The 21077-nt window shown below is 41.3% G+C and overlaps 2 protein-coding genes across 2 annotated transcripts; both read right to left on the bottom strand.

The window, feature by feature from the left end:
• Positions 1-3033: 3033 nt before the first annotated feature.
• Positions 3034-3908, bottom strand: TAS2R5 (taste 2 receptor member 5). Its single transcript, XM_068973375.1, is given in 2 exon segments — positions 3034-3362; positions 3365-3908. Coding segments are annotated over 2 exon segments (873 nt in total).
• An 11578-nt stretch (positions 3909-15486) lies between these two features.
• TAS2R4 (taste 2 receptor member 4) lies at positions 15487-16377 on the bottom strand. The gene has a single exon (XM_068973313.1). It carries the CDS (start codon positions 16375-16377, stop codon positions 15487-15489), a length of 891 nt encoding a protein of 296 aa, XP_068829414.1.
• Positions 16378-21077: the final 4700 nt, after the last annotated feature.

Genomic DNA, 21077 nt, shown 5'->3' with positions numbered 1-21077 from the left:
CCTCACATCCATCATGAGCTAAATCACATACAGAAGAGGAAGGAAATTCAATCCCAAAAGATGAAAATGCAAGTGTTCTGTCCCTGAGAAAAGCAAGTCACAGAAACTTCAGTCTGTCATGATTTTGGATCTTGGCTCCCAAGCATCCCACTAACACCAAACTTGAAAGATTAGCTGCTTATTTCACCTGTTTAAAAATACTCAAAAACTTGAGCATGCCACAGGCTAATCCCAGAATGAAGTCTCACAAGTACAAACAAGAGGAACTTAAGGTTTACTGGAGAAAGCACAAGATTTGGGGTTCAAACATCTGAGACTGTTTTATTAGCTGATGATCTTGAGCAAATCATCACTCTAGCCTAAGTTTTGTCATCTACATAATGGGAAAACAATTACCACTTGCATAGAGTTGCTATTTCAATCAAATGAGAGAACAGACTACATAGAAGAATACTTGATATAAAGCCCAATACAAATGTTAGGTAATTATCATTATTACAACAACTGGTCACAACAGACAGCTGTATAGGCATGGCATAATGGAAAATCTATACTACTACTAAAAATATAGCCAGAGAGAGGTATCTCTCTTCTTGAAAAGGATGATTATTATCATTTCCGGAAGACTAACATGGTGCTGACCTCACACAACTCACAGTGACGTCAGTGGAGCCATGCCTCCCTTGAATGATGCCAGCACCCACATGCGCCTGGCCCACTGCTCAGTTCACAGCTTTGGGTAAGGAAAGATAAGTGTTAGAACATGTTAGGAAAGTAGACTAGCATGGTTAGTAAGAAATGAAAGCAGTGTAAGGATATCAAGCACTGTTCTTTAGATTACAGAGGGGAAATGTGTTCAAATAAGCCTAAAAAGAAGGCTGAGGAAGTACATACAAAGAACACAAAGCTAACTCCTTAGGAAAGTAGTGTGATATAAAGAAAGCCTGGGACAGGAGTCAGGAAAGTTAGTTCTGGCTCTCTGTGAAACTCTGGAGCAGCCCATTGCCCTCCCTGGGCCTCATTTTCTCTATAATATATAAAAGGAGTTAAAAGGCTACTTCACACAGCAAATCAACCATTTAGAAACTGTTTCTTATAGGCCAGGTAATATTCCAGGCTCCAGGAACCTACGCAGGAGACAAAAACAGGCACAGCTCCTACTGCCATGGATGCGATGTGCTGGATGATCTCCATTCAACTCAAAGACTCAACGTGCTAAAACTCTGCCTTTAGGCTGTGGAGAGGCCGGAGTGGACAGTCAGGATGGCTAAATGACCAAGAAAATAAGGTTTGACCTCTGAAGGGAGCGGTGTTCTTTTGGGGAGCGGAAGCAAGTGCCCCTCGCTCCCATCTTGCTTCCCCCAGACCCTGGGCATCAGAACTTAATACCAATTATGGCAGCCAATTGACTTTTATCCTAAAAGGCAGGTCTAAGGCTCAAAGAAACTTCCAGAAATAGAAATTAATATATTTTTTGTTTTTCAGTTAGATAACTAGAGAAATGGGAAAACCCATTGATACTTTTATTAAACTTATCGAAAATGACTAACATTAACAGATAGATGAAATTTCATACAAATTAATGAACACTATATTAATTGTTCCTAACCTCTATTTCATATAATAGGAAAAACACAACTTACATATGTAAATTTAAAAGAAATGAATTATTTGTTATATATAAACAGAATATAACACTTCTTTTACCAAACATGAAGCTCCAGCCTTGATTTCTATAATACATGAAAATAATGTACTGTCAAGAGAGAAACACTACTGATTTTTATTCTGTATTTTCTATTTCCCATTTGTTGATTTACTGTTAAAGAAGGAAAGTTTTCACTCAGCCATTAAAAAGTGAAATATTCACACTATAAAATAGATAATAAGAACCTACTGTATAGCACAGGGAAATCTACCCAATACTCTGTGATGGCTATATGGGAAAAGAGTCTGCAAAAAGAGTGGATATGTGAATATATGTAACTGATTCACTTTGCTATACACCTGACACTAACATAACATTGTAAATCAACTATACTCCAATAAAAAATTTTTCAAGACCTAGAGAGTGTCATACTAAGTGGAATAAGTCAGACAAAGACAAATATATGATACCACTTATAAAAAGTGAAGGTCACTCAGTCATGTCCAACTCTTTGTGACCCCATGAACTATATAGTCCATGGGATTCTCCAGGATACTGGAATGGGCAGCCTTTCCCTTCTCCAGGGGATCTTCCCAACCCAGGGATCAAACCCAGGTCTCCTGCATTGCAGGAGGATTCTTTACTAGCTGAGCCACCAGGGAAGTCCAAGAATACTGGAGTGGGTAGCCTATCCCTTCTCCAGTGGATCTTCATGACCCAGGAATTGGACTGGGTCCAGGAATTGGGTCTCCTGCATTGCAGGTGGATTCTTTACTAGCTGAGCCACCAGGGAAGTCCAAGAATACTGGAGTGGGTAGCCTATCCCTTCTCCAGTGGATCTTCATGACCCAGGAATTGGACTGGGTCCAGGAATTGGGTCTCCTGCATTGCAGGTGGATTCTTTACCAGCTGAGGTAATAAGCAGAATCTAAAAGGAAAAAATTGATACAAACGAACTTATTTACAAAAGGGACACAGACTCACAGACTTAAGAGAACAAATTTATGGTTACCAGGGGGAAAGAGTTTGAGGGAGGGACAGATTGGGAGTTTGGGATTGACATGTACACACTGGTAAATTTAAAACAGATAACCAGCAAGGACCTAATGTATAGCACAAGGAATTATGCTCAATATTGTGTAATAGCCTGAATGGGAAAAGAATTTGAAAGAGAATAGATACATATATATGTATAACTGAATCACTCTGTGTATACCTGAAACTAACACAACATTGTTAATCAACTATACTCCAATATAAAATAAAAAAAATTTTAAAGAGGGATAAATTTTTAAGTCAGTCCTCTTTGGGAGAGCTATCAAAAACTTATCTCAAAACAGTCTCCTGACCACTCCTCTCTCTCCAGCTCACAGGCCCTGGACTCTTCAAGCACATACAGTCTTCCACAGGATTCTCTGACATGTCAGCTTCATCCTGGGGTTCCCCATGATCAGAATGACAGAATGAAGAGAAGGGCAGGCAGCCACGAGTGTCTCAGAGATGAAGAGAGTGATGAGATCCGCAGGAAAAGTCTTGGAGCTGATGGAGAAGGGGCTGGCCAGGGCGTAGACCATGTAAAGTACAAGGAAACAGCCCAAGGACTTGAGGACAGTGATGCGAGCCTTGGCCTGAGCATCTCTTCTGCCAGCTGTACGGACCTTCATCTTCCTGTCGTGTCTATATAAAGAGACAATCAGCAGCCCAGAGGAAACATCATGAAAGGCATCATACTTCCTGTATTGAGCTGTAATATACATATATAGTGCCAGTTTGAAAAGGGGAATAAGATGCTGCTGTTTCCTTGGGAAGGACTGGAGAAGTCTAAGCTACCCCTGACTATAAGTAACAAATGGATCATGAAGTACACCAGAAAGCACCAGCAACTCAGGTAACAGGCCCTCTGCTTCAGCCACAAGGAGACAGGGTGTTCAATGGTCATGATCTTCCTACAATAGAAGACACTGAGAAAACTCACAAACCACAGGCTGGCCTGGCTTACCAGAACCCTGAAGACACTGAGACAGCGAAGCCAATGGCTGCTCTGGAAAAGCAGGAACAGACTTGAGTCCACCATAATCAACCATTGTAGAAGCAACCGACAGACCGCCAGGCCCAGGACAATGAGGTTATACGAGGACTCCCTGGACGTTCGAAGACATTCTCCAAAACTCCAGACCACAAGAACTCCATTTCCAGTGAGGCCAATGAGACATTCAGCCACTGCCACCAGCATCATCAGTCCTGGGATAGAAGTCGGCATGGCTGGAGAAGTCTCTCACTGCTATCGCAGAAGGTGCTCTGCTTTAGTGCAGATAAGTGTATACCGCTCCTGGCTACACTGCAGATTCCCTGAAGGTGATACCACACTCAAGGTAAATTCTTAGATCACAAAATCTGGATTTGGTCTTACCCTTCTGCAATCTGTTCTCAAGCATGGACTGAACAGCTCTGACCAGGAACAAAGAGTTTAGAAGTTACAAATCTCTCTGTATTTGCATTCACGTGAATGAACACGGACAAACTCTGAAACAAGACGTTTGAAAGATCAGAGATACCAAGTCTACTTCTCAAGGATATTGGGTTAACATTAGATACTAACACATCATATAATAAGGGCTTCCCAGGTGGCACTATGGTAAAGAACTCTCCTGCCAATGCAGGAGACATAAGAAGACGCGGGTCTGATCTCTGGGTTGGGAAGATGCCCTGGAGTAGGAAATGGCAACCCACTCCAGTATTCTTGCCTGGAGAATCCCATGCATAGTGGAGCCTGTTGGGCTACAGTCCATGGGGTCACAATGAGTTGGACACAACTGAAGCAACTTAGCATATATGCACATCAACAAGAAAGACCAAATCAAAACATTCTTAGTTCTACACCATGCCAGATGTGAGCTTGTTCACATAAAAAAGAAAATCTATTTTCATAAAAAGAATTTTGAACATGTAAGCATGAAAGCTGAATAAACTCAGAACTTCAAAATATATTTTATTATTAAAGACAGAATTAGGGGAGTCCAGGGAAAGAAAACAATCAGAGAACCAGAACATATTTCACTTAAGCGGCAAATAATAAAAAAAATATATAGGAGATAGGGTACAGAAACCATCACTATTAATCAAGATCTCTGAGGTCATATGCCCTCATGATCAATTATCCACACACACTTGACTTAGTGTATATCTCACATCAAAATCTTAAGAGAAAGGAGATGGGCTCGAAGAAGGGGAAAAAACAACTAGCACAGTCATGAAATACAGGGAAAGTGCTTCATTTATTGTTCAGATTCCAACTTCCTTGGGACCAGCCAAAAGTAAACGTGTTTGTGAGAGGCCGAACTCTAAACTGGCCCCCAAAGTCCCCACCCCTTGGTGCACACACCCTGAATAATCCTTGAGCAGGTGTAGAGCTATGAATAACAGGGGGTGTCACTCCTGTGATTAGGTGATACGGCAAAGACAGAGGGCTTTTGCAGATGTAATTAAGGCCCTAATCAGTCAAGTCTGAGTTAATCAAAAAGGAGATTCACCTGATTTAATCAGTTAATGTCCTAGAGGAGGAACGGAGCCCTTCTGCTGGCCCTGAAGAGTCCAGCTGCCATGTTATGAGAGTGTTACATGTTGAGGAACTATGGGAGGCCCCAAGATGCTTAGATTTGACACCCCCACCTGACAGCTGGCAAGAAAATGCGACCTCATCCCACAAATGCAAAGTACTGAATCCTGCCAATAACCAAGAGCTTGGAAGAGCACCCGGAGCTCCAGAAGGCACACAGCCCAGCCAACATCTTAACTGTGGTTTTTGAGAAGCCTGCACTGAGCCCACTTGGGCTATGCTGGGAGCCTAATCTACAGAAACCATGACACAATAAAAGTATACTGTTTTAAGCTGCTAAACTTGTCTTGCTATGCAGAGAACAGAAAACCAGTATGGTATTTGATACAGGCTAGAAACAACTATAAAGGAAGCGAGAAGACAGTGGAACTGGATTGGAGAGAAGGGGAAAGGCCAAGCTGGCTTCTTAGGAGGGCAGCACGGCTGTAGTGAAAAGAGTTCTGTTCCACGTCCCAGCAGTACCTGGGCACTCTATGAAGCTGCAAGTGAGCCACCAGCCGCTCGAGGTCTCAGCTGTTCCACTAAAAATATAATGGATTGTAGGACTGGATTTCAGTTCATTTAGGTCAGATACACAGAGCACTCATCGTGTGCCAGGCAGTGTAGCAGGCACAGACACACAGCAGTGAACAGTCCCTGTGTCCAGGGTGCACATGTTATACCTCACCCCACCCACCTGAGGACCTGGCACCTGAGAACTCCTCCTGCAGCTGTGGAGAGACAAAGGGGAAGACCACAACTGCCACTGGTAAGAGAGCTGGAATAAGGCATGAACCTCTCCAAGAGCAAGGCTTCTGTGGTGACTTTTCAGGTAGCAGGTACAACTGTCCTTCTCTCCTACCTGTCGCACTCAAGGTCTTGGGCAGTACAACCTCAGGCAAAGCAGGGTAGCCACTGACATGTATCCAGAAAGCGCAGTCTTGCCTCAAAAGAAAAAAAATCACTGGAAACAAAAAGATGGTTTCTTGACAAATTATGAGTGGTATTAAGAAAGGCTAAGAAAAGCAAACACCCTCTTCCAACAACACAAAAGACTCTACACATGGCCATCACCAGATGGTCAACACCAAAATCAGACTGATTACATTCTTTGCAGCCAAAGATGGAGAAGCTCTATACAGTCAATAAGAAAAAGACCAGGAGCTGACTGTGGCTCAGATCATGAACTCCTTATTACCAAATTCAGACTCAAATTGAAGAAAGTAGGGAAAACCGCTAGACCATTCAGGTATGACCTAAATCAAATCCCTTATGATTATACAGTGGACGTGAGAAATAGATTTAAGGGCCTAGATCTGATAGATAGAGTGCCTGATGAACAATGGAATGAGGTTCGTGACACTGTACAGGAAACAGGGATCAAGACCATCCCCATGGAAAAGAAATGCAAAAAAGCAAAATGGCTGTCTGGGGAGGGCTTACAAATAGCTGTGAAAAGAAGAGAGGCAAAAAACAAAGGAGAAAAGGAAAGATATAAGCATCTGGATGCAGAGTTCCAAAGAATAGCAAGAAGAGATAAGAAAGCCTTCTTCAGCAATCAGTGCAAAGAAATAGAGGAAAACAACAGAATGGGAAAGACTAGAGATCTCTTCAAGAAAATTAGAGCTACCAAGGGAACATTTTATGCAAAGATGGGCTCGATAAAGGACAGAAATGGTATGGAGCTAACAGAAGGAGAAGATATTAAGAGGTGGCAAGAATACACAGAACTGTACAAAAAAGATCTTCACGACTCAGATAATCATAATGGTGTGATCACTCACCTAGAGCCAGACATCCTGGAATGTGAAGTCAAGTGGGCCTTTGAAAGCATCACTACGAACAAAGCTAGTGGAGGTGATGGAATTCCAGTGGAGCTATTTCAAATCCTGAAAGATGATGCTGTGAAAGTGCTGCACTCAATATGCCAGCAAATGTGGAAAACTCAGCAGTGGCCACAGGACTGGAAAAGGTCAGTTTTCATTCCAATCCCAAAGAAAGGCAATGGCAAAGAATGCTCAAACTACTGCACAATTGCACTCATCTCACACACTAGTAAAGTAATGCTCAAAATTCTCCAAGCCAGGCTTCAGCAATACGTGAACCATGAACTTCCTGATGTTTAGCTGGTTCTAGAAAAGGCAGAGGAACCAGAGATCAAATTGCCAACATCCGCTAGATCATCAAAAAAGCAAGAGAGTTCCAGAAAAACATCTATTTCTGCTTCATTGACCATGCCAAAGCCTTTGACTGTGTGGATCACAATCAACTGTGGAAAATTCTGAAAGAGATGGGAATGCCAGACCACGTGACCTGCCTCTTGAGAAATCCATATGCAGGTCAGGAAGCAAGAGTTAGAACTGGACATGGAACAACAGACTGGTTCCAAATAGGAAAAGGAATACGTCAAGGCTGTATATTGTCACCCAGTTTATTTAACTTATATGCAGAGTACATCATGAGAAATGCTGGACTGCAAGAAACACAAGCTGGAATCAAGACTGCCAGGAGAAATATCAATAACCTCAGATATGCAGATGACACCACCCTTATGGCACAAAGTGAAGAGGAACTAAAAAGCCTCTTGATGAAAGTGAAAGAGGAGAGTGAAAAAGTTGGATTAAAGCTCAACATTCAGAAAACGAAGATCATGGCATTCGGTCCCATCACTTCATGGGAAATAGATGGAGAAACAGTGGAAACAGGGTCAGACTTTATTTGTGGGGGCTCCAAAATCACTGCAGATGGTGACTGCAGCCATGAAATTAAAAGACGCTTACTCCTTGGAAGAAAAGTTATGACCAACCTAGATAGCATATTCAAAAGCAGAGACATTACTTTGCCGACTAAGGTCCGTCTAGGCAAGGCTATGGTTTTTCCTGTGGTCACGTATGGATGTGAGAGTTGGACTGTGAAGAAGGCTGAGCACCGAAGAATTGATGCTTTTGAACTGTGGTGTCGGAGAAGACTCTTGAGAGTCCCTTGGACTGCAAGGAGATCCAACCAGTCCATTCTGAAGGAGATCAACCCTGGGATTTCTTTGGAAGGAATGATGCTAAAGCTGAAACTCCAGTACTCTGGCCACCTCATGTGAAGAGTTGACTCATCGGAAAAGACTCTGATGCTGAGAGGGATTGGGGGCAGGAGAAAGGGACGACAGAGGATGAGATGGCTGGATGGCATCACTGACTCGATGGATGTGAGTCTGAGTGAACTCCGGGAGTTGGTGATGGACAGGGAGGCCTGGCGTGCTGCGATTCATGGGGTCGCAAAGAGTCAGACACGACTGAGCAACTGAACTGAACTGAAACCACATAGAGAACTGAGATAATTAGTTAACTCTAATGAGAAAAATGTTTGTCTAAAAAACATCTAGCAACTAACACAAGGTTCAAGTCTTTTTAACACTCATTATTTCAAAATTACAGCTAATTGTTTACTTCCTTTCATCAGGGGATATATAGTCTACATTGGCAAAGAGAATTGGATTACCTATAATAATTTAGAAAAATGTGATCCTTTCCATGCAAAACATGAAAACTCAGTTTTGACACCTGGAGTTTAACAAAACAAGCACTTAGCATTGCTTAGAGAGCAATAGCTCTGATTTCTATTCTGCTTTTCACACTAGTTTCTCATTTTATTTCAAACTTAAAGAAGAAATAAGAAAAAGAGAACAGAAATTTCATTAACTCTACAGTAAGTTAATTATAATAAGTTAATTTTACAGTAAGTGAATTTTACTATTGGCAGTTTTCTAGAGTAAGGGCTGACTCGATCTCCCTCCCATGTCATGGACACCCTCCATAGAATTCTTCAACAGGTCTGATTCCTCCTAACCATTATAATCTAAATGTCCTTAGTCGCTCAGTCATGTCCAACTCTTTGACCCCATGGACTGTAGCCTGCCAGGCTCCTCTGTCCATGGGGATTCTCCAGGCAAGAATACTGGAGTGGGCTGCCATACCCTCTTCTAGGGGATCTTCCCAACTCAGGGATCTAACCACATTGCAGCCAAGTTCTTCACCATCTGAGCCACCAGTGGAAGCTCATGAATACTAGAGTGGGTAGCCTATCCCTTCTCCAGGAACCTTCCCGACCCAGGAATCAAACCAAGGTCTCCTGCATTGCAGGTGGATTCTTTACCAGCTGAGCTACAAGGGAAGCCCAATACATAAAGGCAGCCATGAGTATCTCAGAGATGAGCCAGTGGTGGGTTCAGCAGAGGAAGAGCTGGACAGGATGGCAGAGAGGCTAGCCAAGGCATGAAAGCCACATGAAGAAGGAAGAAGCAGCTAAGAGACTTTGGTTTCAAAGGCTCAAGTCTGACACTTTCATCCAAAAAATGCCTCCCGCCTACAAACTACCAGACTCAGTCCAGCTCCATCTCCTACATCTGACATATCTCGGGGACTCAACCATTCTGTACTCCTGCACACAGCCTTTTTCAATGCTTCCCAGAAATGTGCCCGCATTGCCATCAGAAGGCATCTAGAAGGCAACTCACCAATAGCAGGTGTTCACCTGAGCAAATTAATTCTTCTCTTAATACACTGTATGAGTCTAAACATTCAGAAACTGAGCAAATTAAGCATGTTATTAATAAGCATGTGTAACCAAAACTATCAATATACATATATTTATTGTCTTTCCAGCTTCTTTCCCATCACTTTATGAAGAGGTGGAGTTCTTGCTCTCTTGGGTTGGTACCATGTCTTGGGTACTGGAATTCAGATGTCTGCAGGGAGAAGGAAGTGCCAAATTATATCATCCTCCATGGCTTGTGTGCAGCAAGGATCAGTGTAAAAATATAAGCAGCAGCAGCAATGCTGGGACAGAAAAAGGAAACGGTAGTGAGGGGACCTGGCAGATAGGGGAGCTGCTGCTGCTGCTACTGCTGCTAAGTCGCTTCAGTTGTAGCCAACTCTGTGAAACCCCACAGATGGCAGCCCACCAGGCTCCCCCATCCCTGGGATTCTGCAGGCAAGAATACTGGAATGGGTTGCCATTTCCTTCTCCAATGCATAAAAGTGAAAAGTCAAAGTGAAGTCACTCAGTCATGTCCAACTCTTAGTGACCCCATGGACTGCAGCCTACCAGGCTCTTCTGTCCATGGGATTCTCCAGGCAAGAGTACTGGACTGGGTTGCCATTGCCTTCTCCAAGATAGGAGAGCAGAAGCTATTTTATCTGGTTCCATTAGTATGAAAATTTCGGAGGAGAAATAAGTAAGACAGACAAGATTTGGGAGACCCTCTAGGAAGCATGGCTTAATGCTGCTTCCCTTGAGAGTGAACCGGACGTAGAGACTTACCTCTAAACTAGAATGTCTGGAAAGGGAGGCAGAGTAAGCAGGCAGTGGAGAAACCTGCAGACACTACCTTAAGCAAGCAATCCAGGTTAACAGGACCAGTGAATAGTCATCACGGCGTCATGCACCCCTGATGGGACGTGATGTGGTGAGAAGGTGCTTCACCGCTGCTGTACTCTTCCCCAAAGGCATTCAGACCCAGTCTAACCATGAGGAAAACATCACACTAACTCAGGTGAAGAGACACTTTACAAAATGCCCAAACAGTAACCCTCTAGGCTGTCAAGGTCATGAAAAACAAGCAAAGACTGAGAAACATCAGAGACCAGAGGAGACCAACACTATCTGCAAGGTGATATCCTGGATTGGATCTTGGAACAGATAAAGAACATGTATGAGAAAACCAGTAAAATTTGGATGAAGTCTGTAGTTTAGTTACCAGTGTATGAATGCTGGTTTCCTGGTTTCAACAAATGTATCAGGTTATGTAAGGTACTAACATCAGAAAAGCTGATGGAAGAGAATATAAGAACCCGACATACTCTCTTTGCAACTTTTCTGCAAAATAAAATTAAAACTTTATTTTTGAAAAGTTACATAAAACCCAGTTACAGAATGCTGTTTGCATGACAATCACATTTTTAACATTTTGGGACTTGTGCTTTTCCAGAGGAAATTTGGGAGATGGAGGTTTTCCCCTCGCAAGATCATGCTAAGAAAAGAGTTGAGCGACAGAGATGGCAGACAGGATGTTATGGTTATCTGTTCATCCAAAGTTAAGTGTCCACAGTCCCGTGCTAACGCTAACCCTCAATGGGACACAAATCTCTTGACCAGCTCCTTGTAAGGGGAATTTAGAGGGGTGCTTGGGGCCACTCACAGAAAGGCACCATGCTTCAAAATCCGACAGGTTTGGGTGTGCCTCCCCACTCAACCAGTCAGAAGCCATGTTCTTAGACAAGTCAATTAAGATCTCAGAGCTCCTGGTTCCTCCTTATAAAGAAAGTTTTGATAATAATGCTTACCTCACAGGGATATTGTGATGACAAAAGGACATATGAATTTGCCTAGCCTGGTTCCTACAAATTAACGTCAGTATTTTTCTTTCCTTCCTTGGTGATTTCTCTCCATACTCACTCCTGTCAACAAAGTAGGGGAACATCTGAAGTCTGCTGGTATTCACAGTATGCAAATATAAGAACTGGGATGGTGCTTCTAAAAAGGTGATCAGCTCTACACAATTTCAGAATTTCTGGACAGTAAGAGTGATGATAGGAGACAGGCCTTTAAAAACAGGCAGAGAAGTCAAAGATCTAGAGGAACAAGTGGGAATTAGAGAGATTTTTCTGAGTAATATCACTATGTTTGATTATTTCTTGAGAGCCCTGAATTCAGGTCATTATACAGTCATTGTCCCAACTATGAAAGTAGCAAAACTGAGACAAATAATTTTCTGTATTTAAAATAAGTCAGTACAACATTATAAAACAATTATACTCTAATTAAAAAAAAAAAAAATATATATATATATATATAATAGGACTTCCCTGGTGGCTCAGATGGTAAAGCATCTGTCTACAATGCGGGAGACCTGGCTTCAATCCCTGGGCCAGGAAGATCCCCTGGAGAAGGAAATGGCAACCCACTCAAGTACTATTGCCTGGAAAATCCCACGGATGGAGGAGCCTGGTAGACTACACTCCATGGGATTGCAGAGTCAGACACGACTGAGCAACTTCACTTTATATATAAAATAGGTCAGAAAAGCATGAAACAAATCATATACCTGTGTTTAGACACCTCATTTGCGAGTTGTGCACACATGGAGCAATCACCCAGGGCCTCAGGCCCCTTCCTCCTGACATCGAGTTACATTTCTGCCTTTTCCCAGACCCTACCCAGCCCTCAGTCATCATCCAGAGAACAAGCCAGCTGCTCTGATGTGAAGTTACTACTGGCATGCCCCAAGAAGGCTGACCTTACACCCACCCCAGCCACTTGGGGAGGTTGGCGTGCAGTCTGTGCCCGTCCCCCTGCTGTGGTCCTTACCCTCTGATCCCTCTCCTCCTCCCACCCCTCCCTAACCTCCATTAACTTCTATCACCTACCTGTTGTCAATTTCCATGCCAGGCAAATTCTCACACATCCATGGAGTTTCTTTTCTCCCTTTTTCACTTAAGGAATCAGACTGGCCAAGGGTCAGTTATCTAAATCCTTAGGGAGTTTTATCAAATTACCACTTCCACCTTCTACTCACTCAGGAATATTTCATGATGTTATACAGACATTGTCCTGGTGACTGCCATTCATTTCAGAAAGTGACTCTTCTCAAGAAAGAGTTTGAAGAAAGAGTCTCAAGTTGAAGGAAGGTTCTAGACTTTCTTCAAATAGCAAAACCTAATTTTAAAAATTCCTAATACAAAACCAATACATCCAGTCCAAATAGGAAATAAATGAATACAATATAAGACAATCAAGAAATGAATTAGCAGAACTTTGTCAATACTAGAAAAAGAATCCAGATAAACCCGAAGAATAGTTACTCACGCAGCCTTTCTTAGTGAGGAAAATTAGAATTTTGACATCAGAAGACCCCATAGCTCCTCTAGACAGACAGACAGACAGATAATTTCTTACTGTTTATATTTTAAAGTATGTAGTTTGTCCTGATTACCAAATAAATATATGTTCACCATAGAAAACTTGGAAACTTGGTGGTGGGGTGGGGGGGTGGAATTACTCAAAACTTTCTGAAAGTGAAAGTGTTGGTCACTCAGTCGTGTCCAGCTCTTTGCGACCCCATGGACTGTAGCCACCAGGCTCCTCTGTCCATGGGATTCTCCAGGCAAGAATACTGGAGTGGGCTGCCATTCCCTTCTCCGGGGGATCTTCGTGACCCAGGGATGAAACCTGGGTCTCCTGCATTGCAGGCAGATTCTTTACCATCTAAGCCACCAGGAAAGCAAAACTCAAAACTTTCTACCTAAAAATAATTGTTTTCAATTTTTTTGCATATGCATTACTTTATTTTTATTTCACTTAGTGTAAGTATTTTATCAGATCATATAAAAATGTTCCTTGACTATAAAATGGTAAATAGCTACACACTACTTCATCATAAAGATATATGCTATTGTACATACGGTATAGCATAAGTCATTTGAGTAAGGCAATAGAAACATCAAACTACAGAGTCGAAAAGAATGGAGATGTTTATTTTTCATAAGCGGTCCTGGAGTTAGGTAAGGCAGTTCCACAGCGTTAGGAACCAAACAGCCAAGCCTAGGATGAAAATCTGCTCCACTGTCGCCAGGCCGCCACCTCATCTGTGATGCAAGACAGCCAATCCTTGTATCAGCGTTCCAGCCCACAGGAAAGAAGGGAAAAGAGGAAGGCAAGGCACCTCTTAACACCTGTTCTGGGGGCACCACCTAGAAATCATATACACAGCTTCTGCTCATACTGTATTGGCAGAACTCAATCATATGGCAATACCTAATTACAAGAGAAAGCTACCAGAATTCTAAGCAGCTAAAAATTCCATAACTATCAATTTATGGGGGAAAAGAAAAGATGTTGGGGTCCATCAGGGTTTCTGCTATTCCTTTAGAGTTCTGATGTCATAGTGTAGCTTAATCACTCTCAGCAATCCTTTTATCTCCTAATCTTCAGATTCTAATCCAACAGATACCTCCAGGTTTCGGAGTATAAAATATTGGTTTGGGTAACCTTACTGAATACTCTAGTCAAGATTCTGGTGGCTTGGATGAGAGATGTCAGGTAGACTGTAAAATTTGGTGATTTCTTGGGATAATTTTTAATAAGGAAAATGTTATTTTAATAAGATGATTTTGAGATGTGTAAATATTACATATCCTGTAAACACACGAAAAACTATATAAATTATTATTTCCCAAATCCCGTTTCAAAACATCAGTATTTCAACTTCAGATTTCTGTTCCCCTGTAGCCACAGTCCTGCTGTTCCAAACAAACAAATAAACAGAAAGTGCAACATTCTGGAGAATTATGCAGTGCCCATACAATTCAGTGCATAAATTCACACAGAGATGACGGAAGTTCACCAAAGGTCAGGTGTTTCCACCACTAGTCCAGTGGCTCCTCTCAGCTTTCTACTGAATTCCGTATCATATGATAGGGTCAAATCTTTTGTAAAGTGGCACTCAGAATGTGTTGATTTCACTCTGTGGCACATGCTTTTGAACTTGGCTTCCCAGATTTGAAGATCCTTAAAGCCATCCTGGATTGGGCTTCTTTAATGCTGGTCACTTCCCTCCACCCATTAATTCTGACCCTTCCCTTTTTTCCAGAACAAAAGTAGAAATTCAGTCCTGAGTTTCCTGGCAGTTACTGTCAGGAAGTTGAGGACCCTTTTTCTCTACATCTAACATAATGTTCATGTATCTCCTTTGATGTTTCTCTTTCCTCTCTTTTCTCTCTGAAACTTTCCCTTCCTCTTTTTCTCGCTGCACCCTCTTGTTATGCCTAAGCCAGTTGAGTGGCTCCCGATGACCATTTACCCATTGCTGATCTCTTACCCAGGGTTCCTCAGCTAAACTTCAAAAATTTAACTAATGAAGTGACCTCTAATATATTGCTTAATTTGGGGGAACTAGCCATTACACTTCAGTAGCCAGTGGAACAGTGTGGTGATGTCCATGATCCAGGGATGTGATGCCCATGCAAAACATGATAAGCAATGCCTCCAACAAGTTCCTTACAGAAAGTGCCTGATTTTAGAATATTACTAAACAATATATTGTAGAATGAACTGAAATACGGGCACTTAAAGGTTTATGGAGTCAGATCAGTAATTACAAAAATGAATTTCTCAGATCACTGGGAAAACTACCAACAAAGAAAATCTTGCTCCCCCTGCAGTGACTTTAGCGCCATTTATTACTGAAATTCCACTATTTACTGAAACAAAGAATATTCTTTGCTTTTGTTTTCAGTTTAGGATGTGTGAGAATAATAAGAAGAGAATGTCCTGGAGGGTAAATGGTGGACATAATAACATAAATAGACTTGGTTCTCAAATCCATCCCTATAGAAGAAGGGAGATAATGGAGCAAGGTAGCAACTGAATATGGAATGTAGAGTATGAGGAAACAGGTCATCAGCTTCACAGCACCCACATGAGCTTCAGTCTGGGGATTCCAAAGAACAGTGGCACTTCTCTGCATCTTCCGTATATGTCTCTTCAAGGAATTGATCAACAAAGAAGCAGAAGTCACATTAATGATGAATTGGAGAAATGAGCTCAAGACCAAAGGAGTCACCAAAGACAGGAGTCCCTCATTGATGTCAAATACTGTGCCATTTCTCACAGTCACAAATTCAAGACGGGGTGCCAACTGTCTGAGCATAACATACAGGAGAGTGGTGAAGACAGAAAGGAGCATACAGACCAGCAGCAGCCGGGGCATCCTGGTGGAGAGATTGCGTTTCAGCAGGAGAAACACGGAGTGTTGGTAGTTAGCAATCTTCACACAATACAAGACGTTGAGCAAGGTTACAAACCAAAGACTACTAGAGTCCAAAAACATCCAACATGACAGGAAGAAAGAGGATAAGGAGACTGACCTTTCCACATTTGGAGAGATGATGACAACAACATTCAGTAACAGTATAAAAAATCTGGTGATGCCCAAACTGAACAGGAGTCTGTCAGAAGAAGAGATCCTGTGGCTTTTGATGCAAGTCTTGTAACTGACCACTACAATGAAGAGATTCACAATGAGTCCTACAAAAGTTAAAATTTCAGAGACAACGATAGAAGAAAAAAAGACTATCCGAAGCATCTTTACTCATTGAGGACTCAGGAGATGTGGTGCTGATGCTGGGAGCAGGGAAAATATTGTAATGTACAAGCAGGCACCAATACCAAGCCAGAAAAGATATTTCCTATTTTAATTTCCCCACTGTGGTAAATGAACCATTAGTGATCTAAGAGCCAGCTGCTTTTACTGAGATGCAAATCTTCCAAGGATTGCATTACTATTTCTTCATTCATATCCTGTTTTCCTTAGAAATGCCTAATTAAAACCACCAAAGTGAAGCTGGGAGTCCACTTCTCCAGGAGAAGGAAAGCTAGAGGGAAAAACTACAGCAGACTCCAAGGTTATCAAAATCAAATGACTGAATTCTGGTCCAGCATGCCTGGACTTCTCTTCATAGCAACCTCAGAATATGGTGGGAATTCCCATGCCTCGCTCCTACACACACACACAACCACAGGTGGCCACATCAAACAGGCAACACAGAGTGAGCAAGCAAGGCAACAATTAAAGGAAAGGTTGTATCAGAGCACATATTGCCACTTAACTATCTACAAAATTGATTATTACATTGAAGTAACTACACTGAAATATTATACCTACCACATTTAAACAGAATAAACAATATAGAATAAGATACAAGAATTACATCTTAATTATATCACCAGCTCCGGGAGTTGGTGATGGACAGGGAAGCGTGGCATGCTGCAGTCCATGGGATCACAAAGAGTAGGACACGACTGAGCGACTGAACTGAACTGATAAGAATTAACGTTCAATATTTGAAAACCAAGGTTTGTAGTTATAAATCAAAAACATACAATGGATTCACAAACACAAAAACAAGAGAACTCAAGCATGAGACAAAGAAAACCTTCAAACCACAAAAGGAAAAACAAAAAAGAAAAAGAAAGGAACAAAAAGAAATACAAAATCAACTGGAAAACAAGGTTTAGAGCAGCAATAAATACATATCTATCAATTGTTTTTGTTCACTCAGTCGTTTCAGACTCTTTGCAACCCTGTGGACTGCAGCACACCAAGCTTTCCTGTCCTTCAATATCTCTTGGAGTTTGCTCAAACTCATGTCCATTGAGTCAGTGATGCCATCAAACCATCTCATCCCCTGTCGCTCCCTTCTTCTCCTCCCCTTAATCTTCCATAGCATCAGGATCTCTTTCAGTGAGTTGGCTCTGCACCTCAGGTGGCCAAAGACTGGAGCTTCAGCATCAGTTCTTCCAATGAATATTCAGCGTTGATTTCCTTTAGGATGGACTGGTTTAATCTCCTTGCTGCCCAAGGAACGCTCAAGAGTCTTCTCCAGCACCACAATTCAAAAGCATCAATTCTTCAGCACTCAGCTTTCTTTACAATCCAACTCTCACATCCATACATGACTACTGGAAAAACCATAGCTTTGACTATACGACCATTGTCAGCAAAGTGATGTCTCTGCTTTCGAATACACTGTCTAGGTTTGTCACAGCTCTTCTTCCAAGGAGCAAGCATCTTTTTATTTCATGGCTGTAGTAACTGTCCCCAGTGGATTTGGAGCCCAAGAAAAAAAGAAAGTCTGTGACAGTTTTCATTTCTTCCCCATTTATTTGTCATGAAGTGATGGGTCCAGATGCCATGATCTTTGTTTTTTGAATGTTGACTTTTAAGACAGTTTTTTCACTCTCCTCTTTCACCTTCATCAAAAGGCTCTTTAGTTCCTCTTCACTTTTTGCCATTAAGGTGGTATTATCAGCACATCTGAGGCTGCTGATATTTCTCCCAGCAACCATGATTCCCACTTGAGCTTCCCCCAGCCCAGCATTTCACATCATGTATTTTGCAATAAGTCAAATAAGCAGGGTGACAATATATAACCTTGACATTCTGCTTTCCCAATTTTGAACCAGTTTGTTATTCCATGTCCAGTTCTGATGTTTCTTGACCTACATACAGGTTTCTCAGGAGGCAGGTAAGGTGGTCTGGTACTCCCATCTCTTTAAGAATTTTCCATAGTTTGTCGTGATTCACACAGTCAAAGGTTTTAGCATAGTCAGTGAAGCAGAAATAGATGTTTTTCTGAATTCCCTTGTTTTCTCTATGATCCAATGAATGCTTGCAACTTGATCTCTGGTTCCTCTGCCTTTATTAAATCCAGCTTGTAAATCTGGATTTCTCAGTTCACATACTGCTGAAGCCTAGCTTAAAGGATTTTGACCATAACCTAGCTAGCATGTGAAATGAGTGCAATTGCATGGTAGTTGGAACATTCTTTGGCATTGCCCTTCTTTGGGATTGGAATGAAAACTGATCTTTTCCACTTCTGTGGCCAATGCTGAGTTTCCAAATTTCCTGGCATATTACGTACAGCACTTTAACAGCATCTTCTTTTAGTACTGTAAATAGCTCCTCTGGAATTCCATCACCTCCACTAGCATTATTCATAATAATGCCTCCTAAGGCCCACTTGATTTCCACTCCAGGATGTCTGGCTCCAAGTGAGTGACCACACCACTGTGGTTATCCAGGTCATTAAGATCTTTTTTGCATAGTTCTTCTGTGTATTCTTGGTACATCTTCTCAATCTCTTCTGCTTCTGTTAGGTCCTTGCCATTTCTGACCTTTATCATGCCCACCCTTGAATGAAATGTTCCCTTGATATCTCCAATTTTCTTGAAGAGATCTCTAGTCTTTCCCATTCTATTGCTTTCCTCTATTTCTTTACATTTCACCTAAGAAAGCCTTCTTATCTCTCCTTGCTATTCTTTGGGACTCTGCATTTGGTTGGGTATGTCCTTCTCTTTTTCCCTTGCCTTCTGCTTCTCTTCTTTTCTTAGCTATTTGTAAAGCTTCCTCAGACAATCACTTTGCCTTCTTGCATTTCTTTTTCTTTGGGATAGTTTTAGTCACCATGTCCTGTACAGTGTTATGAACCTCCATCCATAGTTCTCCAGGCACTCTGTCTGCCTGACCTGATCTCTTGAATCTATTCATCACCTCTACTGTTTAATCATAAGGTATTTGATTTAGGTCATACCTGAATGGCCTAGTGGTTTTCCCTACTTTGTTCAATTTAAGCCTGAATTTTGTAATAAGGAGCTCAAGATCTGAGCCACACTCAGCTGCAGGTCTTCTTTTCTGCTTACTCTATAGAGCTTTTCCATCTTTGGCTGCAAAGAATATAACCAATCTGATTTCAGTATTGACCACCTGGCGATGTCCATGTGTAGAGTCATCTCTTGTGTTGTTGGAAGAAGGTATTTCTATGACCAATGTGTTCTCCTGATTTGTTAGCTTCTGCAAGGATCATACACCATGATCAAGCTGGATTCATTCCCGGTCACAAGGATGGTTAAACATATGGAAATCGATCAATGTGATACACCACATCAACAAAAGAAAACAAAAACTACATGACCACCTCAATAGATACAGAAAAGGCTTTAATAAAATTTAACATCCATTTATGATACAAAAACTCTTACCAAAGTGGATATCCAGGGAACTTATCTTAACATAATAAAAGCTATTTATGACAAATACACAACCAACATAACACTCAAAAGTGAAAAGCTAAAAACGTTCCCACTAAATCCAGAACAAGAAAAGGATGTCCCCTCTCACCACTTCTATTCAACATATTATTGGAAGTCCTAGCCACAGCAATCCAACAAGAAAAAGAAATAAAGGGTATCCAAACTGGAAGGGAAGAGGTAAAATCATCTTTATATGTAGATGACATGATACTATATATAGAAAACCCTAAGGACTCCACACAGAAACTACTAGAACTGATAAACAAATTCAGAAAGGTAGCAGTATAGAAGATTAGTATACAGAAATCAATTGCATTTCTTTATACCAACAATGAAATATCAGAAAAGGAAAGTGAAAAAAAATCCCTTTTAAAATCACATCTAAAAAACTACTTAATAAAACTAACAAATGAGGTGAAAAACTTATATACTGTGAACTATAAAACACCAATAAAGGAAACTGAAGGTGATACAAACACATGGAAAGTTATCCCACACTCCTGGATTAAAAGAATATATGGCCATACCACCCAAAGCAATCTACAGATTTAATGCAGTCCCTACCAAATTACCCATGATATTTTTTCATAGAACTAAAACAAGTATTAAGATTTATATGGAACCACAGAAGACCCAGAGCTGCCAAAGCAACCCTAAGGGAAAAGATAAGGGAGGGATAAATTAGGAGTTTGGGATTATCAGATGCACACTACTATGTATAAAATAAATAACAAGCAGCTACTGTATAGCAGAGGGAACTATAGTCAAGATCTTGTAATATCGTGGGAAAATCTGAAAGGAATATATGTGTGTGTGTGTGTGTGTGTGTGTATCTTAACCACTTTTCTATATACCAATAACTAACACAACATTGTAAATCAACTATACTTTAATTGAAAGAAAAAAGTAGTAAATGTTCTAAAAAAGAAGAGAAAACCCAGTGTCTTGCAGTAATAGGCCACATTCAGAGGCTGATACATGAAGTGGTTGAGTTCTCAGCAGCAGGAGGCATGGAATTAAGATGTGATCATGTTAACTAGCAAGAGCAATGAGTAAGCTGGTTCTATCTGAAGTCATTCCTGAAAGGGTCACTATAGGCAAAGTGTTAACAAAATCCCTTCTCCCCCTGCATGAGAATTTGACCTTCAGTTAAATATGTTATGGAGACCTCTTGCTTCCTTGAATGTGATGGAT

The sequence above is a fragment of the Capricornis sumatraensis genome, chromosome 5 (genome assembly GCF_032405125.1).
Source record: "Capricornis sumatraensis isolate serow.1 chromosome 5, serow.2, whole genome shotgun sequence".
In the NCBI taxonomy this organism is placed as follows: domain Eukaryota; kingdom Metazoa; phylum Chordata; class Mammalia; order Artiodactyla; family Bovidae; genus Capricornis; species Capricornis sumatraensis.
This window is presented reverse-complemented; position numbering and strand designations above follow the sequence as displayed.

Coding starts and splice junctions, on each gene's coding strand:
- TAS2R4 (XM_068973313.1), bottom strand. CDS start 16,377: ATGCTTCGGATAGTCTTTTTTTCTTCTATCGTTGTCTCTGAAATTTTA.